Source organism: Lepidochelys kempii, chromosome 6, assembly GCF_965140285.1.
Source record: "Lepidochelys kempii isolate rLepKem1 chromosome 6, rLepKem1.hap1, whole genome shotgun sequence".
NCBI lineage: Eukaryota > Metazoa > Chordata > Testudines > Cheloniidae > Lepidochelys > Lepidochelys kempii.
In genome coordinates, this window is record NC_136385.1 from 102,893,929 (window position 1) to 102,914,534 (window position 20,606).

Consider the following 20,606-nt stretch of genomic DNA (forward strand, 5'->3'; position numbering starts at 1 on the left):
GGAAAGTTCTTCTGGCAGTGTTTTGGCCATAAGAGCATCACGGTGCTGGAAAAAGTGGGTCACCAGCACATCTAGGTTTTGTTCTTTAGCCTTGTTTACAAACCCTTCACTTTGCCAGTCCTGGGGGCAGTCCTGTCTGTGCAAACACTAAGACAATTTTTCCATTGCAATTCTCCCTCCTCAAGATTCCTCTGCAGGTATGTGACCTGGCAGTTGTCTGAAAAATAAAATAACATTCTTTTATACTATTTCCATCAACTTACCTGATGTTAGCTAAGAGTTGAGCATGACTACTGATATCTGCCGATTCATCCAGTTACAGCACAAATTTTCCTCTTGATCTGACTTTTTGCCTCAGAGCACAGTTTCAATGTCAGCTGATCTCATCAATGCGGTGACTTATATTATCTGAAAGGGGAACTTCTGCAATTTCATTGACTGCATTTGCATCTAACATTACTCTCATCATTTCTTGGCATGCTAGTAAAACTGATGTTTCTTCGACTGCATGCAGCTTTTTCGCTTTCACTACAAACTCAGCAACCAAGCAGCTTGCTTCCAATGGTTTATCAGAAACTATGACATAGCCTTTAATCATTTGCACTTGTTTTTCATTTTGATCCTTCAAATGTTCCAAAAAAATTGCCCTTGTTCACAAGGGATAGATGTTTGCTTGTAAGGTGTCAATTTAACTTACTTGGCAAACTTGTATGGTTTGAGACTTTTGCCCCACACATAATACTGATGAAGAGAGCAAGATGGTTCACCTGTAAACAAAAATCCAAACTGCAAATGCTCTCACAATAGTGTTGGCTCACAACTTTGACTTTATTATGTTCATGTTCAGCTTCATCACTGAAAGTAGATGTGGAGATGCCAAACTCTTTTCTTCAAATATTTGTCCATTTTCAGGTCTTCAATTTAAAATTCATCACTGTAACTTAACGGTTGATAAGAAAACATGGCTACCATGTGATACCATGTGAACAGCAAGGTGATTTGATTACAGTGTGTGTAACGCCTGTATCACGCACGAACACCCGAAGAGCAACAGTACAAAATGAAATTTGGTTATGACACTAATTAAAATGAGAATTTTTAGTGACTTTTGCAAAATTCCGTGGCACTCCTGTTCATACCTGATGGCACACCGGTTGGGAAACACTGTAAAACTGAACCTTCTGACACCCTGCTCTTACCGTTCTGCGATTAAGTCTGCCCATTTATTTCTAGTCTTTGTTTCTCTTGGACAGTTTCTGATGTATGACAATATTTTACTTTCACACCCTTGTGAGGGACTTTGACAAAGGCCTTTTTGAAAGTCTAAGAGTAAAATTTTTCAAAGGACTTACATGACTTATTTCACCCTAAATAAACTCTCATTGAGTTTTTCTTTAGTCACTCTTATTGAAACATATAAATATTTATAATAGATCCAACAAGGAACCATCATCCTCTTCAAAAACCTTGCTGGTTCAATCCTACTGTATCATGAAGTTAGGTGTTCTATTATTCTATTTTTCATTATTGCTTCAACCAGTTTACCCAGTACAGAAGTAAGGGTTACGGTCTTGTAATTCCAGATCACCAATAAGTCTTCTTTAACTACAGGCAATATTTGCTACCCTTCATCCCTCTGGTTTAATAGTGAATTTTAAAAGAGAGACTCCATATTTTTGCAAGCAACTCATCACTTAATTCTTTCAGAACTTTTGGGTATGCACCATCTGGGCCTGATTGGTAAACGTAACTGTTTTTTTCTTTTGACATCTCAGTCTCTGAGAGTACTTAATCTTTTTTTTTTTTAAATCAGAAAAGAGTTGGTCCAAGCTAGATATCTCCCCAAAATCCTATGTCATGAAGACTGATACTAAGAAATTATTTAGCTTTTCAGCCATGTCTTTATCTTCAATTGCTTCCTTTACAGCACCCTTTTCTGTTCGCTCCCTCTGGTGGTCCAATAGACCCACCAATTCTTGTAAGTTTCTTGTTTCTAACATACGTCAGAGAATTCTTGTGTGTTATACTTTTAATCATGTTCTTTAAATTCCATAATAGGATTCCTAAATTTCTTTAAAATCGTGAAAATGTCTGACCACACTCCAAACACCTTATTCCATGTAGTTAAACTGGAACATGTGCAGTGTCTCTTGACAAGCAGCCTTTCTGCTATTTGAACATCTTCCCTTCCCCTGGTTTTCCTTTTATTCACAGCTCACAATAAAGTCAGTGATTTAAAGACACTCCCTGCTTCCTCACATCCTCACTCCCAAATATGCACAGACAGTACACAAATATGGTGTACTATCTTTGCATGTTTGGGAGTGAGGATGTGAGGAACATTTCCCAAGTGAGTATGTTCATTCATATGATTATATCAAACTCACATAAATAAGAGTTCTTTCCCAAATATTCAAGGAAGCACAAACAGTTTGCTTGAAATTTTTCAGAAAAGCGAACAGATGACATGCAGTCATGGTTAAATCAAAAAGTGAGTCAAAATTTCCTAAAAGCTCAATAAAATGTATTTCCATTATTTGTCCGTCTTCTCAGGTTTGTCATGGCACTACAGAATTATGACACAGGGGAGTCATGGATAACAAACAAACAAAAAAACAAAACATATATGAACAGAGTACTGAAGCTGAAACACAACAAACAAGTGCTAGATTCACAAAAGATTTTGGTGCCTAACTGCCTCTTTAGGCCCCTAAATCCCAGAATCAGACCCCAGTGAGATTCACAAAACCCTCTTTAGCTGCCGCCAAACCTCATAGGCACCTAAACTCACTTGGTGACTAAATGTGGTAAAAGTTCCCTGGGCACCCATGTTTCTGCCTGAACGCTCGCAGACTGTTGCCCTGCACTATGTTCTGGGTGCCTAAGCCCCACTGCAATGCCCAAACCAGGGGAAGATAGGCATTTCTCTGCCTAAGTCACCTTTGGAACCCAATCTGATAAGTGTGCTCGGACTTCACATACTGGATCAGGTGCTATAGGTGAACTAACACAAAGGGGGGGGGGGGAGAACAGAATATTAAATAATGGGAAAAATAATAAAAAAAAATTAATAATCAACTTCAATCATGACAACCACTTACCTAAAATGAGATGAAGTTTTGTGTCTGTCTGGAAAGCATAGTGCAATGTGACCAAAAATGGTGATTGCCTAATATGTTCCAGTACTTGTCGTTCCGTCCTTGTATGCTCTGTTGTTTTGGCTTTTTGAATTATTGTTGCTTTTTTCAATACTTTCATGGCATACAGCTTTCCATTATCATGGCCACTTATTTTCCGCACTAGAAATACTTTTCCATAAGCTTAAAAAAAAAGGGAAGAAGGGAAATTGAGATGTACAATTAATCAAAGAGAAATAGCATGAGTTTAATTTGATCATATGGTCAAATATACGTATGTTCTACAACTATATGTTTTTTAAAAAGCGCTCACACAGTTTTCAGTACTGTTTCTTGCAAAGCACTTTAAAAAGTGTATAAATGCTAAAATGCTTTGAGCCAGATTCTGCCTTCTCTTACATAACTCCTTTTAAAACAGTGGAATCATACCAGCAGAAAACAAGTATATCAGAGAGAATAATCAAACCCTCTCTCTTACAAGTGGGGCGGGGTAGCACCACCTAGGAAGGTTGCCCCACATGTCGCATTATAACACTTGTTTTCATTTGCAAATAACTTTGGTAAACTTTAACCATTTGGGACGAAATTTTCCAAGTCAGGTGTCTGTCTCAGGCTAGGTATTTTTGAACATTTCAAACAAAATGGTTCAGCTTTTTCAGAGAACAAGGCTAGAGAATAAATATTGTGGCAAATTGCCGGCACTATTTTGATGGGTCTCGCGCTTTCTCCTCTTGGGGAGGGGTCAGGGCACAGTTTCTCACCCCTGAACTGGGGTATTAACTGCCCCACTAGTGTCCTAGAGGAGGGGAGTGGAGAGGGAGGGACCCAGGCCTACCCTCTACTCCGGGTCCCAGCTCAGGGGCCCTAGGGATAGCGGTAAACCACTTGAACTAGCCATTCCTTCCCCTGGGCTACTTCCCTCTCCTGCCCTTCAGCTTGTGGAGCTTCCTGCCCTCCCTCTGCACAAACCAAGTGTCCCTTTACCTAGGGTCTTGGTCTTCTTAGCCCACAGCAGCACTTCTCCAAACTCTCCTCTGCTTCCCTCCAAACTGCTCTCTGCTCCAACGTCAATCCACTCTGCTTCAACTCCTCCAAACTGCTCTCTACTCCAACACCAATCCACTCTGCTTCAACTCCTTTCCTTGTCTGATTGAAGCAGGGGGGTTTTATCAGGTGACTGGCTTCAGGTGCTCTAATTGGCTTCAGGTCCTTTAATTAATCTCTAGCAAACTTTCTTCCCTCTACAGGGAATAAAGCTCCACTCTAACACTCTCCTGCTGCCCTCTGGCCATGCTGTATCATAATACATTGTTCTGCCCATGGTAAAAGATTCTGTCAACCTTTTCTTTGAAGAGGTATTTTTATTTAACTCCTGAAAAACATTTTTGAAATGATGTTTTTGTGCAATTTTAGTTGAATTCCAATTTTCATCTAAATGGATTTTAATTTTGTTTTGCATTTGTGTTTAGTTATTTTTCTAAGGAAAACCAATCATTAGAACATGTTGATTTCCAACAGAATATAGCCATTACACTAAATTTGGTACTTTTGCTAACCAAGAGGATATACTGTATCTATACATGTTTGTTAATTTACACAGATTCTTAACTTTTATTCTTTTTCATTATGTTAGAAAACTGTGAATATCATTTATTAGACGATTAACATTTTTTTAACTGTTATTTGTGTCAAGCTACATCCATATAGAAACTGGAATTCATTAAAAATGCACACAAACATTTTAAAATGTTTTAATTAAATAAAACTACTTTGAATGTGCTGGATACATACGGGGAATAAAAGTAAAATTTATCAAAACATGTTTTGCATTTAAAACTGATTGTTTAAACAAAGGAAGCATGATCTGTAGTTAGTGAACTGAATTGATTGTTTTGGGTCACCATGTCCTTCAAGATTTTAGAGCTAGTAAATCTCAACCTCTCATGCTTTTTTTTTATTTAAAGATTAGTAGGGGAAAACAAACTTTCCTGTTTTTTCAACTCCCAACTTCTTAACTTTGAATGAATTAGTCAAATAGAATATTTTCTTCATTTCAGTTTATCTGCCCCTGCAGAAAAGGCTACTGCTGTCAAAAGTGGGTTTAGCACTTCAACAAACTCAGGCTCCAGGTGCTCAGCTAGGGACTTGCACCAGGTTCAGTGGCTTAACTCTCTAAAATAGTGATTCCCAAACTTGTTCTGCCGCTTGTGCAGGGAAAGCCCCTGCCGGGCCGGGCCAGTTTGTTTACCTATCGCGTCTGCAGGTTCCGCTGATCGTGGCTCCCACTGGCCGCGGTTCGCTGCTCCAGGCCAATGGGGTCTGCGGGAAGCGGCGGCCAGCACGTCCCTCGGCCCGCGCTGCTTCCAGCAGCTCCCATTGGCCTGGAGCAGCAGCCACTGGGAGCCGCGATTGGCCGAACCTGCGGACACGGCATGTAAACAAACAGGCCCAGTCTGGCCTTTCCCTGCACAAGCGGCAGAACAAGTTTGGGAACCACTACTCTAAAACTTTGGTAGCAAACAAGTACTACTTAAAATTATATTAAAATTATTTAAATAATATTCATTACATTTAGGTCATAATTTTACCAGTGTTTTCAATGTTCCAAATGTATTTTTCAATATGGTCTCTCTCTCTCTCTGCTGCTTAAGATACTAAAGAGGCAATCGAGAAAGTATTGGTAATAAAAATATATATGACCTGCTTCCCAGGCCAGAGGCATCTTGACTTCCTGCCTGTTAGTTTCTGAACAGTAACTCCTCAGTATAATTATAGGTGATATTGATGGGTTTTAAAGTGTTCCAAAGTCTCCTTAGACATAAGAATAACAGTGCTTTGACAAGCGAGTAGAAAATCTCATTCTTTATTCACTTGTCAAAGGTCCAAAAAGAGTCATGCTCCCACTCTTATTGATTTTCAATGAGAGTAGGAAACATAACTACGTTAGATCCTTTTGAAAAACCCATCCTAAGTATTAAAACAGAAGTTAATTTAAGGATCATGGAAAATACTCCACATTTATTGTACACAGACTAACAAAAAGTTATTTCAAATTGAAATTTAAGATTGAAAACCTACAAATTTTATAGTCTACTTAACTTAAGCACACCTTATTACAAAATATGTTAATGCATTTCCTATAAATTAATCCTTGCAGTAAAAATAGGAATAGAAGCAATTATGATTATGAATGCGGCTTATAAGTAAATATAAATTTTAGAAATGGTTTCCAAATTGCACTTATGTCATGTTAAACAAACAGAAATATAAAGATTCCCTGGCAAATAAACCCGATTCTTTAGTAACCAGACAGAGGCAGACATAAGATTAAAGACACTGGGCAGAATTCTGATCTGAGTTACAGCAGCGTAAATCCAGAGTAACTCCATTTAAATCAGTGACGTTATTCCTGATGTACACCAGACTAACTAAAATTAGAATCCTTTTTGTACCACCACAGGGTCCTAAAATCCATTGGAACTACTACCTTGAATCAAGGCTGTAGACCTATAATTCCTTCCCTGACCAAGACAAAGCTCACTGTAAGAGTCTCACCACTCGATAACTCTAATTTCAATCCAATTTATTTCATTATACAGAAATATATTTTAGTCATATTTTCTGAAGTTCAATTACATGATCAAGATCCAAATTCTGTCCGTAAGTCTATTGTGTAGATCTCAGTACAGATCTTAATGAAATTATTTCTGAGACAGAAACATTTAGCTGGGGATCCACCAACATAAGAGATGCACAAACACACACTGATTATCCTGAAATATCTGCACCTAATGTCCAACCTAAGCTGATTATCCTTTGAGGATAGGACAAGCAGCAAAGAACAATTTTTCTCCCCCCGTCTCTTATGTACTTGAAAACTGTTATGTCCCCACTCAGCCTTCTCTTGTCCAGACTAAACCAACCCAATTTTTTCAGTCTTCCCTCATAGGACATGTTTTCTAGACCTTTAATCATTTTTGTTGCCCTTCTCTGAATCTTCTCAAGTTTGTCCACATCTTTCCTGAAATGTGGCACCCAGAACTCATATTTAGCTTGTGAACCACTATGATCCCCAGATCACTTTCCACAGTACTCCTTCCTAGGCAGTCGTTTCCCATTTTGTAAGTGTGCAACTGATTGCTCCTTCCTAAGTGAAGTACTTGGGCATTTGTCCTCATTGAATTTCATCCCATTTACTTCAGACCATTTCTCCAGTTTGTCCAGATTTTGACTTTTAATCCTATCCTCTAAAGCACTTGCATCCCCTCCCAGCTTGCTATCGTTCCACGAACTTTATAAGTGTACTCTCTACACCATTATCTACATCACTGCTGAAGCTATTGAACAGAACTAGACCCAGAATTGATCCCTGTGGGACCCCACTTGATATTCCCTTCCAGTTTGACTGTGAACCACAGATAACTACTCTCTGGGAATAGTTTTGCAACCAGCTATGCATCCACCTTATAGAAGCTCCATCTAGGTTGTATTTCCCTAGTTTGTTTATGAGGTCATGCGAGACAGTATCAACAGCCTTACAATAGTCAAGATATACCACATTTACCATGTTATCCCATCCACAAGGCTTGTTATCCTGTCAAAGAAAGCTACTAGTTTGGTTTGACACAATTTGTTCTTGACAAATCCACCTTGACAGTTACTTACAGTCATCAGTTGTTAGCTACGTGTGTGTTCTCTCTGCATGCAGTGCTGGCTCTGGCCAGGTAGATAGTACAGCAGACCTCAATCAAACTGCCCAAAATAACCACAGACTCTGTTCAGTAGCAAAGGCACTTGGCCAGGTTTATTGTCAACAAAGCACGGTAATAGCACCCCATAGACTCTACGGAGATACTAAGACATGTACGCTCATTGCAATGGACCAGCTCAGTGAACAGCAGGACTTGCCATTCCCCCTTAGGCTGTACAAAGACAACCCCTTTGTGACCCCTCTTTCATACACTGATACAAACAAGTTACATATTACCCCTCTGACATGGTTAGTCACCACGCTTTACCTTGTACATGTTATTTTGATCAAAACATCTCTATGCATCACCCTGTCATCCTGATCTTATCTTTAAGAGGGGTCAGCAAGTCCTTGAATCATCTTTGGGAAATGGGTTTATACCATACCCTTGTATCGGGGTGTTCTGGTACTACCCTTCTGAAATGTGTTTACATTAATATTTAGTGCCTAGGAGTGCTTGTGTTTTTGCAATGCTAGCCCTGTTCTTGCCAAGTTCTTGTATCGGATAGCAAACTTGCAAGTGGGCATCTGCTTTGTAATAGGGCAGGACCTGACTTGGCCTGATTCTTGATAATTCTGCTTTATACTAGCAGAACCTGATTCTGTTTGGACCTTAGGCCTTACACTAGGCCTTTTATACAAGGCCTCATTTATCACCTTATTATTTTCTAGGTGTCTTCAAATTGATTACTAATTATCTATTATCTTTCGGATTACTGAAATAAAAGCTGACTAGCATGTAATTCCCCGGGTAGTCCTTATTCCTTTTATAGACTGGCACTATATTTGCCCTTCTCCAGTTGTCCGGAATTGCACCCATCTTCTATGACTTTTTAAAGACAGATGTTCCTTATCTCTGCCAGCATGCAATGCAGCTTTGGGAACAAAAATGGGAGATATCTTGTCTGGTTTAAATAAAATGCAGACAAAGTTTAGATAAAAATTCTGAGTACTGTTGTAAGGCCACTTTGTCCTTGAAGAACACTGTGTAAAGAGGACCCACCTTCAATACTTGTAGCAAGAGATTCTCCTGACCACTGTTATGGCTATAAGGAAAGAGATCTTTTGGATTAGGTGAGGACAAATAAGAGGCCACAGGCTTGAATGGTGGAACTATGAGGGCTGCCAGGATGGTGATGAGGTCCCAAGGGAGCCAGAAACCATGATGAGTGGGAACAGAAGAATAACACCTTTAAGAAATCTAACGATCACGGGACTGGAGAAAATTGACTACTAGGGGGCAGCTGCTGGCAGGGGGAGGCAGCGAAACCACTCAAAGGCCTTGGATGGTTTATGATTTCAGTTATCTGTATGCTTGTGATGCACTGTACCACCTTGTAACCCCCATATTCATCATTTGTATATGGCTGTGATATTTCATACAAAGTATACCTGATAAGATGCCATATGAAAGGCTGAAACTCACTGTTCTGTCAAAATGTGTATAATCATTGTATATTGAACTATGGTATTCCGCTGTATGGTTTATATTAAAATATGTTGTGTGTCCTGGAGACACGCACAGCTAGCTCTCCAATAGCAACAAACTAGGTGACACACTGGAAGAGACAGTTGTCCAAGCACCATACAATGGAGACTGCTCAACTCTGTGACTCACCAAGGCCCACCAGGACATGTCTGGGCCAGTACCTTCCCTGAAACATGAACTAAGAATATAAAATAAGGGACAGTGACATCATGGGACCGCCTCTCCTGTCCCCCACCTACTCTGAAGGCAACAAGAACAGTGGGAAGAAAAAGACTTTGAACTAAAGAGATTGGTCCCACCCTGAGAAGGAAATTCAGCCTGTGTATTAAGAGCTGTAACCTAACTACAACATCCAGTGGGGTGAGAAAAACCGTTTAATTCAAATCTTTCTTAGTCTAAAAGTTTAAGATTTAGAATGCATTTTTACTTTTAATTTTCTTAGGTAACTATCTCTGACCTTTATGGCTACCACTTATTACTTAAAATCTATCTTTCTGTAGTTAATAAACTTATTTTAATGTTTTATCTTTACCAGTGAGTTTGTCTAAAGTGCTTGGGGAATCTGCTCAGATTACAAAGGCTGGTGTGCGTCCACTGTCCTTAGACGAAGGATGAACTAATTAATGAGCTTGCATTGTTCAAGAGAAGGCCTTGAGCAGTGTACTAGGGTACATTTCTGGGGTGCAAGGTTGGAAGGATTTGCTGGTGTTTCTCTGTGTATAGTTCATGAGTGGCTTGGAGAATAATCATGCACCTTAGCTGTGTGTGTCTCTTTATGCTGGTCGCTGAGCAATAATAGTGTTTGGAGCAATTTGCTGCTTGTCACTGGCCAAGCATTGTGAGAGACAGCCCAGGGTGAAGAATTAAGGGGACACAGTGGTCCCACAGTTCTAGGTTCTACCCTGAGGGTCTTGTCACAACTCTTAGCTGTCAGAGTTAGTGAGGCAGGGGTCATCCGCAAAGCTTTTGTTCACTGTAATAGGTATTATTAATTGGGAACGGGTCCAGGGAAAGTGAGGGCCACTGGCAACTCCTGGGGAAGAGGCGGATCCTCCGGTAAAAGCTCCTCCAAAAGACGTTGTTTGAGACGATGGACATCCTTTTGCATCTGTAACAGAGGCTGTTCTTGGGGCTGGTCCATATGATGATCAGAGAATTGCCCTCTGGACTGGGGCAGAGATGCACGTTTCTGCAAGCGAGATGCACCCCACGATCCCAGGGAAAACCCTGCAAGAAAGAATATTTCATAGGGGGCCAATATATTTCAGGCCAAGATGTTCTATCCTTGCTGGAAAAACGGCTACGCTCTGAGTGCTGATGCTTTCCCCTTGCCACTCACTTAGAAGATCTACAGAAAGTCTTTGAGGAAAAGATGAACTGGAGGACTCTGTATCAGAGTCAAAGGAAGAAGTTACTCACCTTGTGCAGTAACAATGGTTCTTCAAGGTGTCCCCCCCCATGGATGCTCAGCTGTAGGTGTGTCTGCATCCCTGCACTGCTGATCGGAGAACTTTGGTAGTAGTCTGTCCTGCCCACATGTGCGCTGCTCTCTGCCTGCAACAAGACTAGCCAGCATGCATGGGCAATCCCTTCTCAGATCCTTCTCTACTGCAGAGTCAACTACTAGAACTCTGAAGTAAAGGGGAGAAGGGTGGGTTGTGGAGTACCCATAGGGACACACATCTCAAAGAACCATCATTACTGCACAAGGTGAGTAACTACTATTACTTCAAGTAGGGTCCCTATGGGACTGTAGGTGACTCGCAAGCAGTGCTCACCACTGGAGGCTGGAACTTCAGAGGCAAATCTGATATGGATGATAGTACTCTGGCACTGAATTTGGTATCTGCAGCCAAATCCCCCAAGATGGCATAGTATACTGCGAGACGTAAGTACAGATGACCAGGTAGCTGCTCTGCAGATTTCTGATACAGGGATAACATTGGAGAAGGTGATGGACAAGGAGACCGACCTCATAGAACGTGTGCGTATTAAAAAAGGGTCTTAGGTTACTCAATTATTAACAGAGTTTAATACAGCCTCAGACCCATTCAGAGAGTCTCTGAGCTGAAATTGCTGTACCTTTTGACTTTCCTGCAATGGAGAGGAAGACTCAGAGATGTAGGTGGCAAACTGGGCAGCAGTGACCATAAGATGGTCGAGTTCAGGATCCTCACAAAAGGAAGAAAGAAGAGCAGCAGACTATGGACCCTGGATTTCAGAAAAGCAGACTGACTGCCTCAGGGTACTGATAGGAGGCTAGTATGAGAGTGAAAGGAGTCCAGGAGAACTGGCTGTATTTTAAAGAAGGCTTATTGAGCACAAGTGGGCAAACTATGGCCTGCGGGCCACATCCGGCCCACGGGACCCTCCTGCCCGGCCCCTGAGCTCCTGGCCCACTGAGGCTAGCCCCTGGCCTCTCCCCTGCTGTCCCCCCATCCCTGCAGCCTCAGTGCACTGCGCCGCAACACTCTGGGCAGCCGGGCAGCACAGTTGCAGAGCCTCGGCCTGATCCGGTGCTCTGGGCGGCGCAGCTGTAGCGCCACCAGCCACTGGTGCTCTGTGCAGCACGGTAAGGGGGCAGGGAGGGTTGGATAGAGGGCAAGGGAGTTCAGGGGTGTGGAACGGGGGGTTAGATGGGGGCAGGGGTCCCGAGTGGGAAGTCGGGGCAGAAGTTCCAGGGGCGGGCAGGAGACAGGAAGAAGAGGTGGTTAGATGGGGCAGGAGTCCCGGGGCGGCCGTCACGGGGCGAGAAGAAGGCAAGTTGGATAGGAGGCAGGGGCCGGGCCACGCCTGGCTGTTTGGGGAGACACAGCCTCCCCAAACCAGCCCTTCATACAATTTTGGAAACCCGATGTGGCCCTCAGGCCAAAAAGTTTGCCCACCCGTTATTGAGGGTGCAGGGACAAAACCATCCGTATGTGCAGTAAGAATAGCAAATATGGCAGGCGACCAGCTTGGCTTAACAGAGAAATCTTCACTGAGTTTAAACACAAAAAGGAAGCTTACAAGAAGTGGAAACTTGGACAGATGATAGGGAGGAGCACAAAAATATTGCTCGAGCATGCAGGGGTGTAATCAGGAAGACCAAAGCACAGTTGGAATTGAAGATAGCAAGGGATGTGAAGCGTAACAAGAAGAGTTTCTACAGGTATGTTAGCAACAAGAAGGTGGTCAGGGAAAGTGTGGGACCCTTACTGAACGGGGGAGGCAACTTAGTGACAGAGGATGTGGAAAAAGCTGAAATACTCAATGCTTTTTTTGCCTGTGTCTTCACAAACCAGGTCAGCTCCCAGACTGCTGCCCTGGGCAGCACAGCATGGGGAGGAGGTGACCAGCCTTCTGTGGAGAAAGAAGTGGTTCGGGACTATTTAGAAAAGCTGGACGAGCACAAGTCCATGGGGCCGGAAGCGATGCATCCGAGAGCACTAAAGGAGTTCACGGATGTGATTGCAGAGCCATTGGCCATTATCTTTGAAAACTCATGGTGATCGGGGGAGGTCCCGGACGACTGGAAAAAGGCTAACGTAGTGCCCATCTTTAAAAAGAGGAAGGAGAAGGATCTGGGGAGCTATGGGCCAGTCAGCCTCACCTCAGTCCCTGGAAAAATCATAGAGCAGGTCCTCAAGGAATCCGTTTTGAAGCACTTTGAGGAGAGGTAGGTGATCTGGAACAGTCAACATGGATTCACCAAGGGCAAGTTATGCCTGACCAACCTGATTGCCTTCTATGATGAGATAACTGGCTCTGTAGATATGGGGAACGTGGGGGACGTGATATACCTTGACCGTATCAAAAGTTTTGCTAAAGTCTCCCACAGTATTCTTGCCAGCAAGTTAAAGAAGTATGGATTGGATGAATGGGCTATAAGGTGGATAGAAAGCTGGCTAGATCGTCGGGCTCAACAGGTAATGATCAATGGCTCGATGTCTAGTTGGCAGCTGGTATCAAGCGGAGTTCCCCAGGGGTTGGTCCTGGGGCCGGTTTTGTTCAACATCTTCATTAACGATCTGAATGATGGGATGGGATTACACCCTCAGCAAGTTCGCGGATGACACTAAGATGGCAGGAGAGGTAGATAAACTGGAGGGTTGGGATAGGATCCAGAGTGACCTAGACAAATTGGAGGATTGGGCAAAAGAAATCTGATGAGGTTCAACAAGGACAAGTACAGAATCCTGCACTTAGGACAGAAGACTCCTATGCACTACTGCAGGCTGGGGACCATTCTGCAGAAAGGGACCTGGGGCTTACAGTGGGCGAGAAGCTGGATATGAGTCAACAGTGTGCCCTTGTTGCCAAGGAGGATAACAGCATATTGGACTGCATTAGTAGGAGCATTGCCAGCAGATTGAGGGAAGTGATTATTCACCTCTAGTTGGCACTGGTGAGGCCACATCTGGAGTACTACATCTGTTTGAGCCCCGCACTACAGAAAGGATGTGGACAAATTGCAGAGAGTCCAGTGGTGGGCAACAAAAATTATTAGGGAGCGGGAGCACATGACTTATGAGGAGAGGCAGAGGAAACTGGGCTTATTTAGTCTGCAGAAGAGAAAAGAGTGAGGGGGGATTTGATAGCAACCTTCAACTACCTGAATAGGGGTTCAAAAGAGAATGGAGCTAGGTTGTTCTTTGTGGTAGCAGATGACAGAATAAAGAGCAATAGTCTCAAGTTGCAGTGGGGGAGGACTAGGTTGGATATTAGGAAAAACTACTTCACTAGGAGGGTGGTGAAGCACTGGTATGGGTTCCCTAGGAAGGTGGTGGAATCTCCATCCTTTGAGGTTTTTAAGGCTTGACAAAGCCCTGGCTGTGATGATTTAGTTGGGGTTGGTCCTGCTTTGATCAAGGGGTTGGACTAGATGACCTCCTGAGGTCTCTTCCAACTCTAATCTTCTATGATTCTATGATTTTCTGAAGGCTCTTGTTCTGTCCAAATAGAAGGCCAAGATGCTCCTCATACTGAGAGAATGGAGGATGGCTTCCATATTATCCTGATGAGATTTGGGATAAAAGCCTGGAAGCCGATTTATGTGAAATGCAGACATCAACTTGGGAGTTAACTTTGGATACGGTCTAAGCGTGACCCTGTCAGGGAAGAACACAGTGAAAGGGGGATGTGCCATCAGAGCCATTATTTCCCCAATCCTTCTTGCAGAGATGATTGCGATGAGGAATGCCATCTTCACAGAAAGGTCAGTTAATGAAAAGCGGTCATAGTTTCAAATGGTGGCCTACTCAGACCTTTTAATACTAGATTGAGATCCCATTGAGGTGTGGGAAGTGGTTTGCTATGCCTTTGAGAAACCTCTTCATAGTCGGATGGGAGAAGATTGAGTATCCGTCTACCTGCTGATTGCAATTCCTGTTAGATGAACCTTCAGTGAACTGATCGAGTCCTGATTTCTTGAGAGTCAACAAGTAGTTTAGGATCACCGATAGGGTGGATGTATTAGGGATGATGCCTTTCAGCTGGCATCAGATCTGGAATCTCTTCCATTTTTGTAGATAAGTATGGCAAATAGTTCCTTTCCTACAGTGCAACACCACCACCTATACCTCCCCAGAGCAAAATGTGTCTATGTGCTGGAACCATGAAGGATCCAGGCTTGAGACGCAGAATCCGCAGGTTGGAATGGAGAGTGCATCCCTTGTTCAGCAATAGAAGGTAAGTTGTGATTGGAAGAGTCATTGGTGGACACAGTGGCAGCTGTGACAGGTAAAGGTATCAGATGAGAGCAATCAGTATGATGTTTGCTTTCTCACTTTTCACTTTCAACAGGACTTTTAGTATTACAGGGAATGGGGGAAAGATGTAAAGAAGATCCTTGTCCCATGGAAGGAAGAGGGCATCTCCTATGGAGTGTCATCTGCTCCCTGCTCTGGAGCAGTACTGTGGACATTTCCCATTCTAGTAAGTAGCGAATAGGTCTATTATCTCCACTGTCAGAAGATGTCATGGAGTACCACTGAATCTATCTCAAATTCATGGCCGTGTGGGAATTTGCGGCTGAGACTGTAATACGTTGTGTTGTGTATTCCCGGTAAGTAGGCAGCTGATATTAAGATACTGTGGGAGATGCACCAGTTCCATAGTTTTAGTGTTTCTGTGCAGAGGGAATGAGACTTGGCGCCTCCCTGACAGTTATGTAATACATGTAACTATATGGTCAGTCATGACCTTTGTGAGTGTGTGTTTTTGATCAGTGGGAGAAAGTGAGCACACACATTTCTGACCGCCCTGAGTTCAAGCAGGTTGATGTGGAGGCATGTGGAGGCTGGAGACAATTTGCCCTGTATTTGGAGACCATGGAGATGCATGCCCCGTCCTATGACAGGTGCATAGGTGGTCAGAAGTAGAGATAGAGAAGGGTGAACAAACGGGATTCCTATACAGACATTTACTAGGTCCTTCCACCAGACCCAGGAGCACAGGGGATAATTATTTTTTTTAATATAAAAAAATCTGATTTTTAAAATGCTTTTTGAGGAAAAAATTAAAATTATCTTTATTATAGCTCAAAGATATCTCATCATGGAATAGGGATTATAAATTCTAATTCTATAGTATGAGAATATATTCATATAATGTTTAAGAAAAGTTTTGAAAATGAGTTCCAACAGCTCACGAATTAGGGACCCAATCTTATGGGGTTTCAGGCGCTTCTGTATAGATTATTTAGGTTAATCTTTCTATCTACCCAATGGGACTCAGTGCTCAGTCTAGAAAATATTATCAGAAATGCTTCGTTTTGCAGTTCTCAGACTGTGGATCTGTGTCTCCAGAGATAACATGCTTGTTAACAGCAATAATGTTTTTAAATAAATAATATATAAAGGTGAGAAATAACAGACCTCAACCCTATTGTCCCTCTGCAAATTTGTGTACACAGAGTCAATCCCTTAACTCTTTCTAAAAAGGCAAAAAGAAAAGGAGTACTTGTAGCACCTTAGAGACTAACAAATTTATTTGAGCATAAGCTTTCGTGGGCTAAAACCCACTTCACTGAATGCATGCAGTGGAAAATACAGTAGGAAGATAGATAGATACACACACACACACAACATGAAAAAATGGGTTTTGCCATACACACTATAACGAGAGTGATCAATTAAGGTGAGCTATTATCAGCAGGAGAAAAAAAAACATAGCTCACCTTAATTGATCACTCTCATTGTAGTGTGTATGGCAACACCCATTTTTTCATATTCTCTCTGTGTGTGTATATATATCTTCCTACTGTATTTTCCACTGCATGCATCCAATCAAGTTGGTTTTAGTCCACAAAAGCTTATGCTCAAATAAATTTGTTAGTCTCTAAGGTGCCAAAAGTACTCCTTGTTCCTTTTGCTGATACAGACTAACACTGCTCCCACTCTAAAAGTGCAAAGTTTCAAAAAGTTCAATGAATAGAAGATTGTTGGGGGCAGAATAGACCTGGACAAGGAGAAGAAGTCTGGAGATAAATGAGAGAAGGGAGGGACAGGCAGTAGGAACAAAAGTGAAACTGTTTGAGCAGCATATTCCAGAAGTCTGGAGGTCTTTCTGAGTGTAGCCTTCATTGATTTGAGATCCACCATCCCATTCTCTCATGAGAAGGGAAAACCTATAATGGCAGCAGGCCATAAAAGAGACCCAGTTTGGGAATATTTTAATGAAGTTCCTCTACCTGTGGGTAAGACAGGCATGTGTGAAAAATGCAAAGAGAAAAGGAATACTTGTGGCACCTTAGAGAGTTCAAAACAAAGAAATACAAGGTTGCCCGAATAAAACATCATCATGAGAAGTGTTCCTCACAGGAGGAAGCTGTGTTGATGAGGATGAAAGGAACTTGTCTGAATATGTAGGATATTCCGGTTGGTAAACTTTTTTATTTTGTACTTCTTTCTTAAGGACTGCCTGTCTTCCTTCTGGACTATTCTTGAATTCTCATGTTTGAGCAAAAAATATAGTTGTTACTCTACTCTATGGTACTATCATTTTAGATGCAGTTGTGATAAAAAATAAATGGCTGAAATAGGCAGATCTTCCTTTTACAATTTCACCTTTAAAGTAGCACTGAGCGTCAGTGAATACAATGAGTAATACTAAATGAGCAGTATGGTAATAATAATTAAAAAACTGCATTGACTTATTTTGTTTAGGAGAATCCATCCTCAACATACAGGATTCTGAAGACTATCCACCTTCAAGATCACCATCATTTTCTATAGTTTCAGAGTTATCTGCCAATAATAGTGTTTTAGTCACATCATGTACATCTCAGAGCCACACATGTGTAGCAAAAAGAAAAAAAAATCTCCATCCAGAAACAATCATAGATAAGTTTGTGATAAGAACCAGCAGATTACAAGAAGAGATAATTGATGAAAAAATTGCCCGGTTTGTTTATGTAACAAACTCTCCTTTCCGTATGATTGAGAACCCACACTTCAAAAACACGGTTCAGTCATTAAGACCAGGATACAGTCCACTCAACAGAGCAGATGTCACAGGCAAATTGCTGGATAAAGCATATGAAAGAGAAATTGAGCAGTATGCAAATAGTCTAGAGGGGGAAATTGTTAACCTGAGTCTTGATTGGTGGAGCAAAGTCCACAATTATCCTGTTGTATGTGCTTGGGTGGTAACAGAAGAAGGGAATGTCTTCCTTACAGAAACAATTGATACATCAGGAAATGCATACACAGCAGAATACTTGCAAGAAGTAGCAGTAAAAGCTATAACAAACTGTGAAAAAAAATTCAAATGTCTAGTACACTGCTTGGTTACGGACAATGCTGCAAACGTATCCAAGATGAGAAGAAATTATTTAGAAGAGAGTCCCAAGCTAATAACACACGGTTGCCATGCTCATTTGATGCACCTCCTAGCCAAACACTTTAGTGTTCCAGAAATAAAGGCTAATGTTGTTGACACTGCAAAATACTTCCATAAAAACCATTTTGCAGCAGCTGCTCTGAAAAAAGTGGGAGGAACCAAGCTAACTCTCCCACAAGACGTGCGATGGAACTCAGTAGTGGAGTGTTTTGGGCACTAGATCAAGAACTGGCCTAATCTGATGACAGTTTGTGAACAAAATTGTGAAAAAATAGATGGCACTGTCACAGCCAAAGTACTCAGAATCGGGGTAAGAGAAACGTTGAACACATGCTGAGTACCCTGAAGCCTATTTCTGTAGCACTGAAAAAATGCAGGGAAAAAGCTGTTTTACTGGTGACACTGCTGAAATTTGGAAGGAACTGAGTGAGATCTTAAAAAGAGAAATATGCAATGCCAGAGTTAAATTACAAGCATAAAAAAACCCGAATGGGACAAGCACTATCTCCAGCTCATTTTCTTGCAAATATTCTCAATACTCGGTACCAGGGTCAAACCTTAACTGCTGAAGAAGAGGAGTTGGTTATGACATGGACATCCAATAATCATCCCTCCATAATGCCAACTACAATAAATTTCAGAGCTAAGGGTGAACCATTCAAGAAATATATGTTTGCTGATGATGTTTTAAAGAAAGTCAGACCATGAACTGGTGGAAGTCACTTAAGCACTTGGATTCAGAAACTGTTGAAGTGATAATCTCACTTTTAACAGCAATAGCTTCTTCTGCCAGTGTAGAAAGAATATTTTCTTACTTTGGACTAAATCATTCCAAATTGAGAAATTGTTTGGGACCTGAAAAAGCAGGAAATCGTGTTTTTCTTTTCCAGATTATGAACAAACAGGAAAATGAAGGTGAAGACGAATGAGTTAGCTGCAAAAGCCAATATTTTAAGTTTCTCATGTTGACCTAGCTGACAGTCAATTTATTATTTTTTTTAAATATTTCATTTAACTATTTTAGTTAAAAACAATTTTAACAAAAACAAACCTAATTTTTAAAAACATTAATGTTTAACTTCAAAAATTCATATGCTTGTGTTGTTAAAATATTATATGTTTGCTGTTGAAGAAAAAAATCCAGAATACATAACATTAAATTGCTTTATTTAACTAAAACAATTTAAATGTCTGTCTGGTGATGTTCTCCTCCTAATACAGCATGGTAAGAAAATCCTCCGAATATGAATGATTAACCTGTTGAACTGGAGATATTTATGAAGTCATTGAGAGGTGAACTATCTGCGTCAATTACCTTTGGCAAATGAAATAACCAATCATTCATTTTCTGATAAAGCTGTAAAACTAATCTCAAAAGTTTTCACAATAAATCACTTTAAAAATGTAGAGTGCGTACCTTCTAAAAATGAAACCTATATCTATCTCTATCTCTGAGTTGGGAAGAATATGTATTAAGGTTATAACAACCAACAAGAATTCACTTTTATGTAGAAAGCCATGATTAAATCACTTCCTGACTAGTGATTTAAATCAATTTGATTCAAATCAAATCCACCCAGCCAAGGATTGCTTAACCCTGGTGAGCACTGATAGTACTTTGCTTATGTGGTCTCTGTGCAGCCTGTAAACTGAACTACACCATGCCTGGAGGCATCTCATGTGTAGTCTGGCGTGAGCGATAACCGATGTGCCCACAGCCATGTGCCTCAGGAGACAATGTCTGCCCGAAATCTGGGGGCTGGATTGTACTGTGTCAACAAGGAGAAACTGAGAAATCTGACGTCAGAAAAGTGCTTTTGCCTGAATGGAGTTGAGGTTGGCGGGGATCCCCTGGGGTGGGTACTGCAGCACCCCCTGCATCCTTAATTCCCCGGTTAAACATTTAACTTTGTAACTGATAGAACTTTAATCGGTTACACAGTTATTGTTTTTACACATTATGTACATCCCTACTACAGGTCATATCCTGTATGTTCAGCTAAGGCAAAGTTAGTACACAATGTTTGGGACCTTTCACCTAGATAGGTGGTGATGAGCTAAAGCATAAGGTTGGCATGGTGGACTGCCTAAGTTCATACCCTCTATAAATGTAACAGGTACACCACATGTGTCAAGGTTCCTTCCCTGCTCTGAACTCTAGGGTACAGATGTGGGGAGCTGCATGAAAGACCCCCTAAGCTTATTCTTACCAGCTTAGGTTAAAAGCTGCCACCACCGAAGCGTTACACAAAGAATAGGGAAAGAGCCCACTTGGAAACGTCTTTCCCCACAAAAGCCCCCAAGCCCTACACCCCCTTTCCTGGGGAATGCTTAATAAAAATCCTCACTAATTTGCATAGGTGAACACAGACCCAAACCCTTGGATCTTAAGAACAATGAAAAAGCA

At 41.5% G+C, this 20,606-nt stretch overlaps 1 protein-coding gene across 8 annotated transcripts in view; it reads right to left on the reverse strand.

Moving 5' to 3' along the window:
* RPS6KA5 (ribosomal protein S6 kinase A5) overlaps positions 1-20,606 on the reverse strand; it is a 190,694-nt gene that overhangs the window by 127,754 nt on the left and 42,334 nt on the right. For 7 of the 8 annotated variants that reach the window (XM_078853373.1, XM_078853372.1, XM_073349430.2 and 4 more), the window contains one exon: positions 3,102-3,320. In XM_078853373.1, the coding sequence (XP_078709499.1) occupies positions 3,102-3,258 (157 nt within the window). In that variant the 5' untranslated portion in view covers positions 3,259-3,320. Of the gene's footprint in view, positions 1-3,101; positions 3,321-7,802; positions 11,165-20,606 lie in introns of those variants that run through there. The other variant, XM_078853375.1, reaches the window with a different exon arrangement.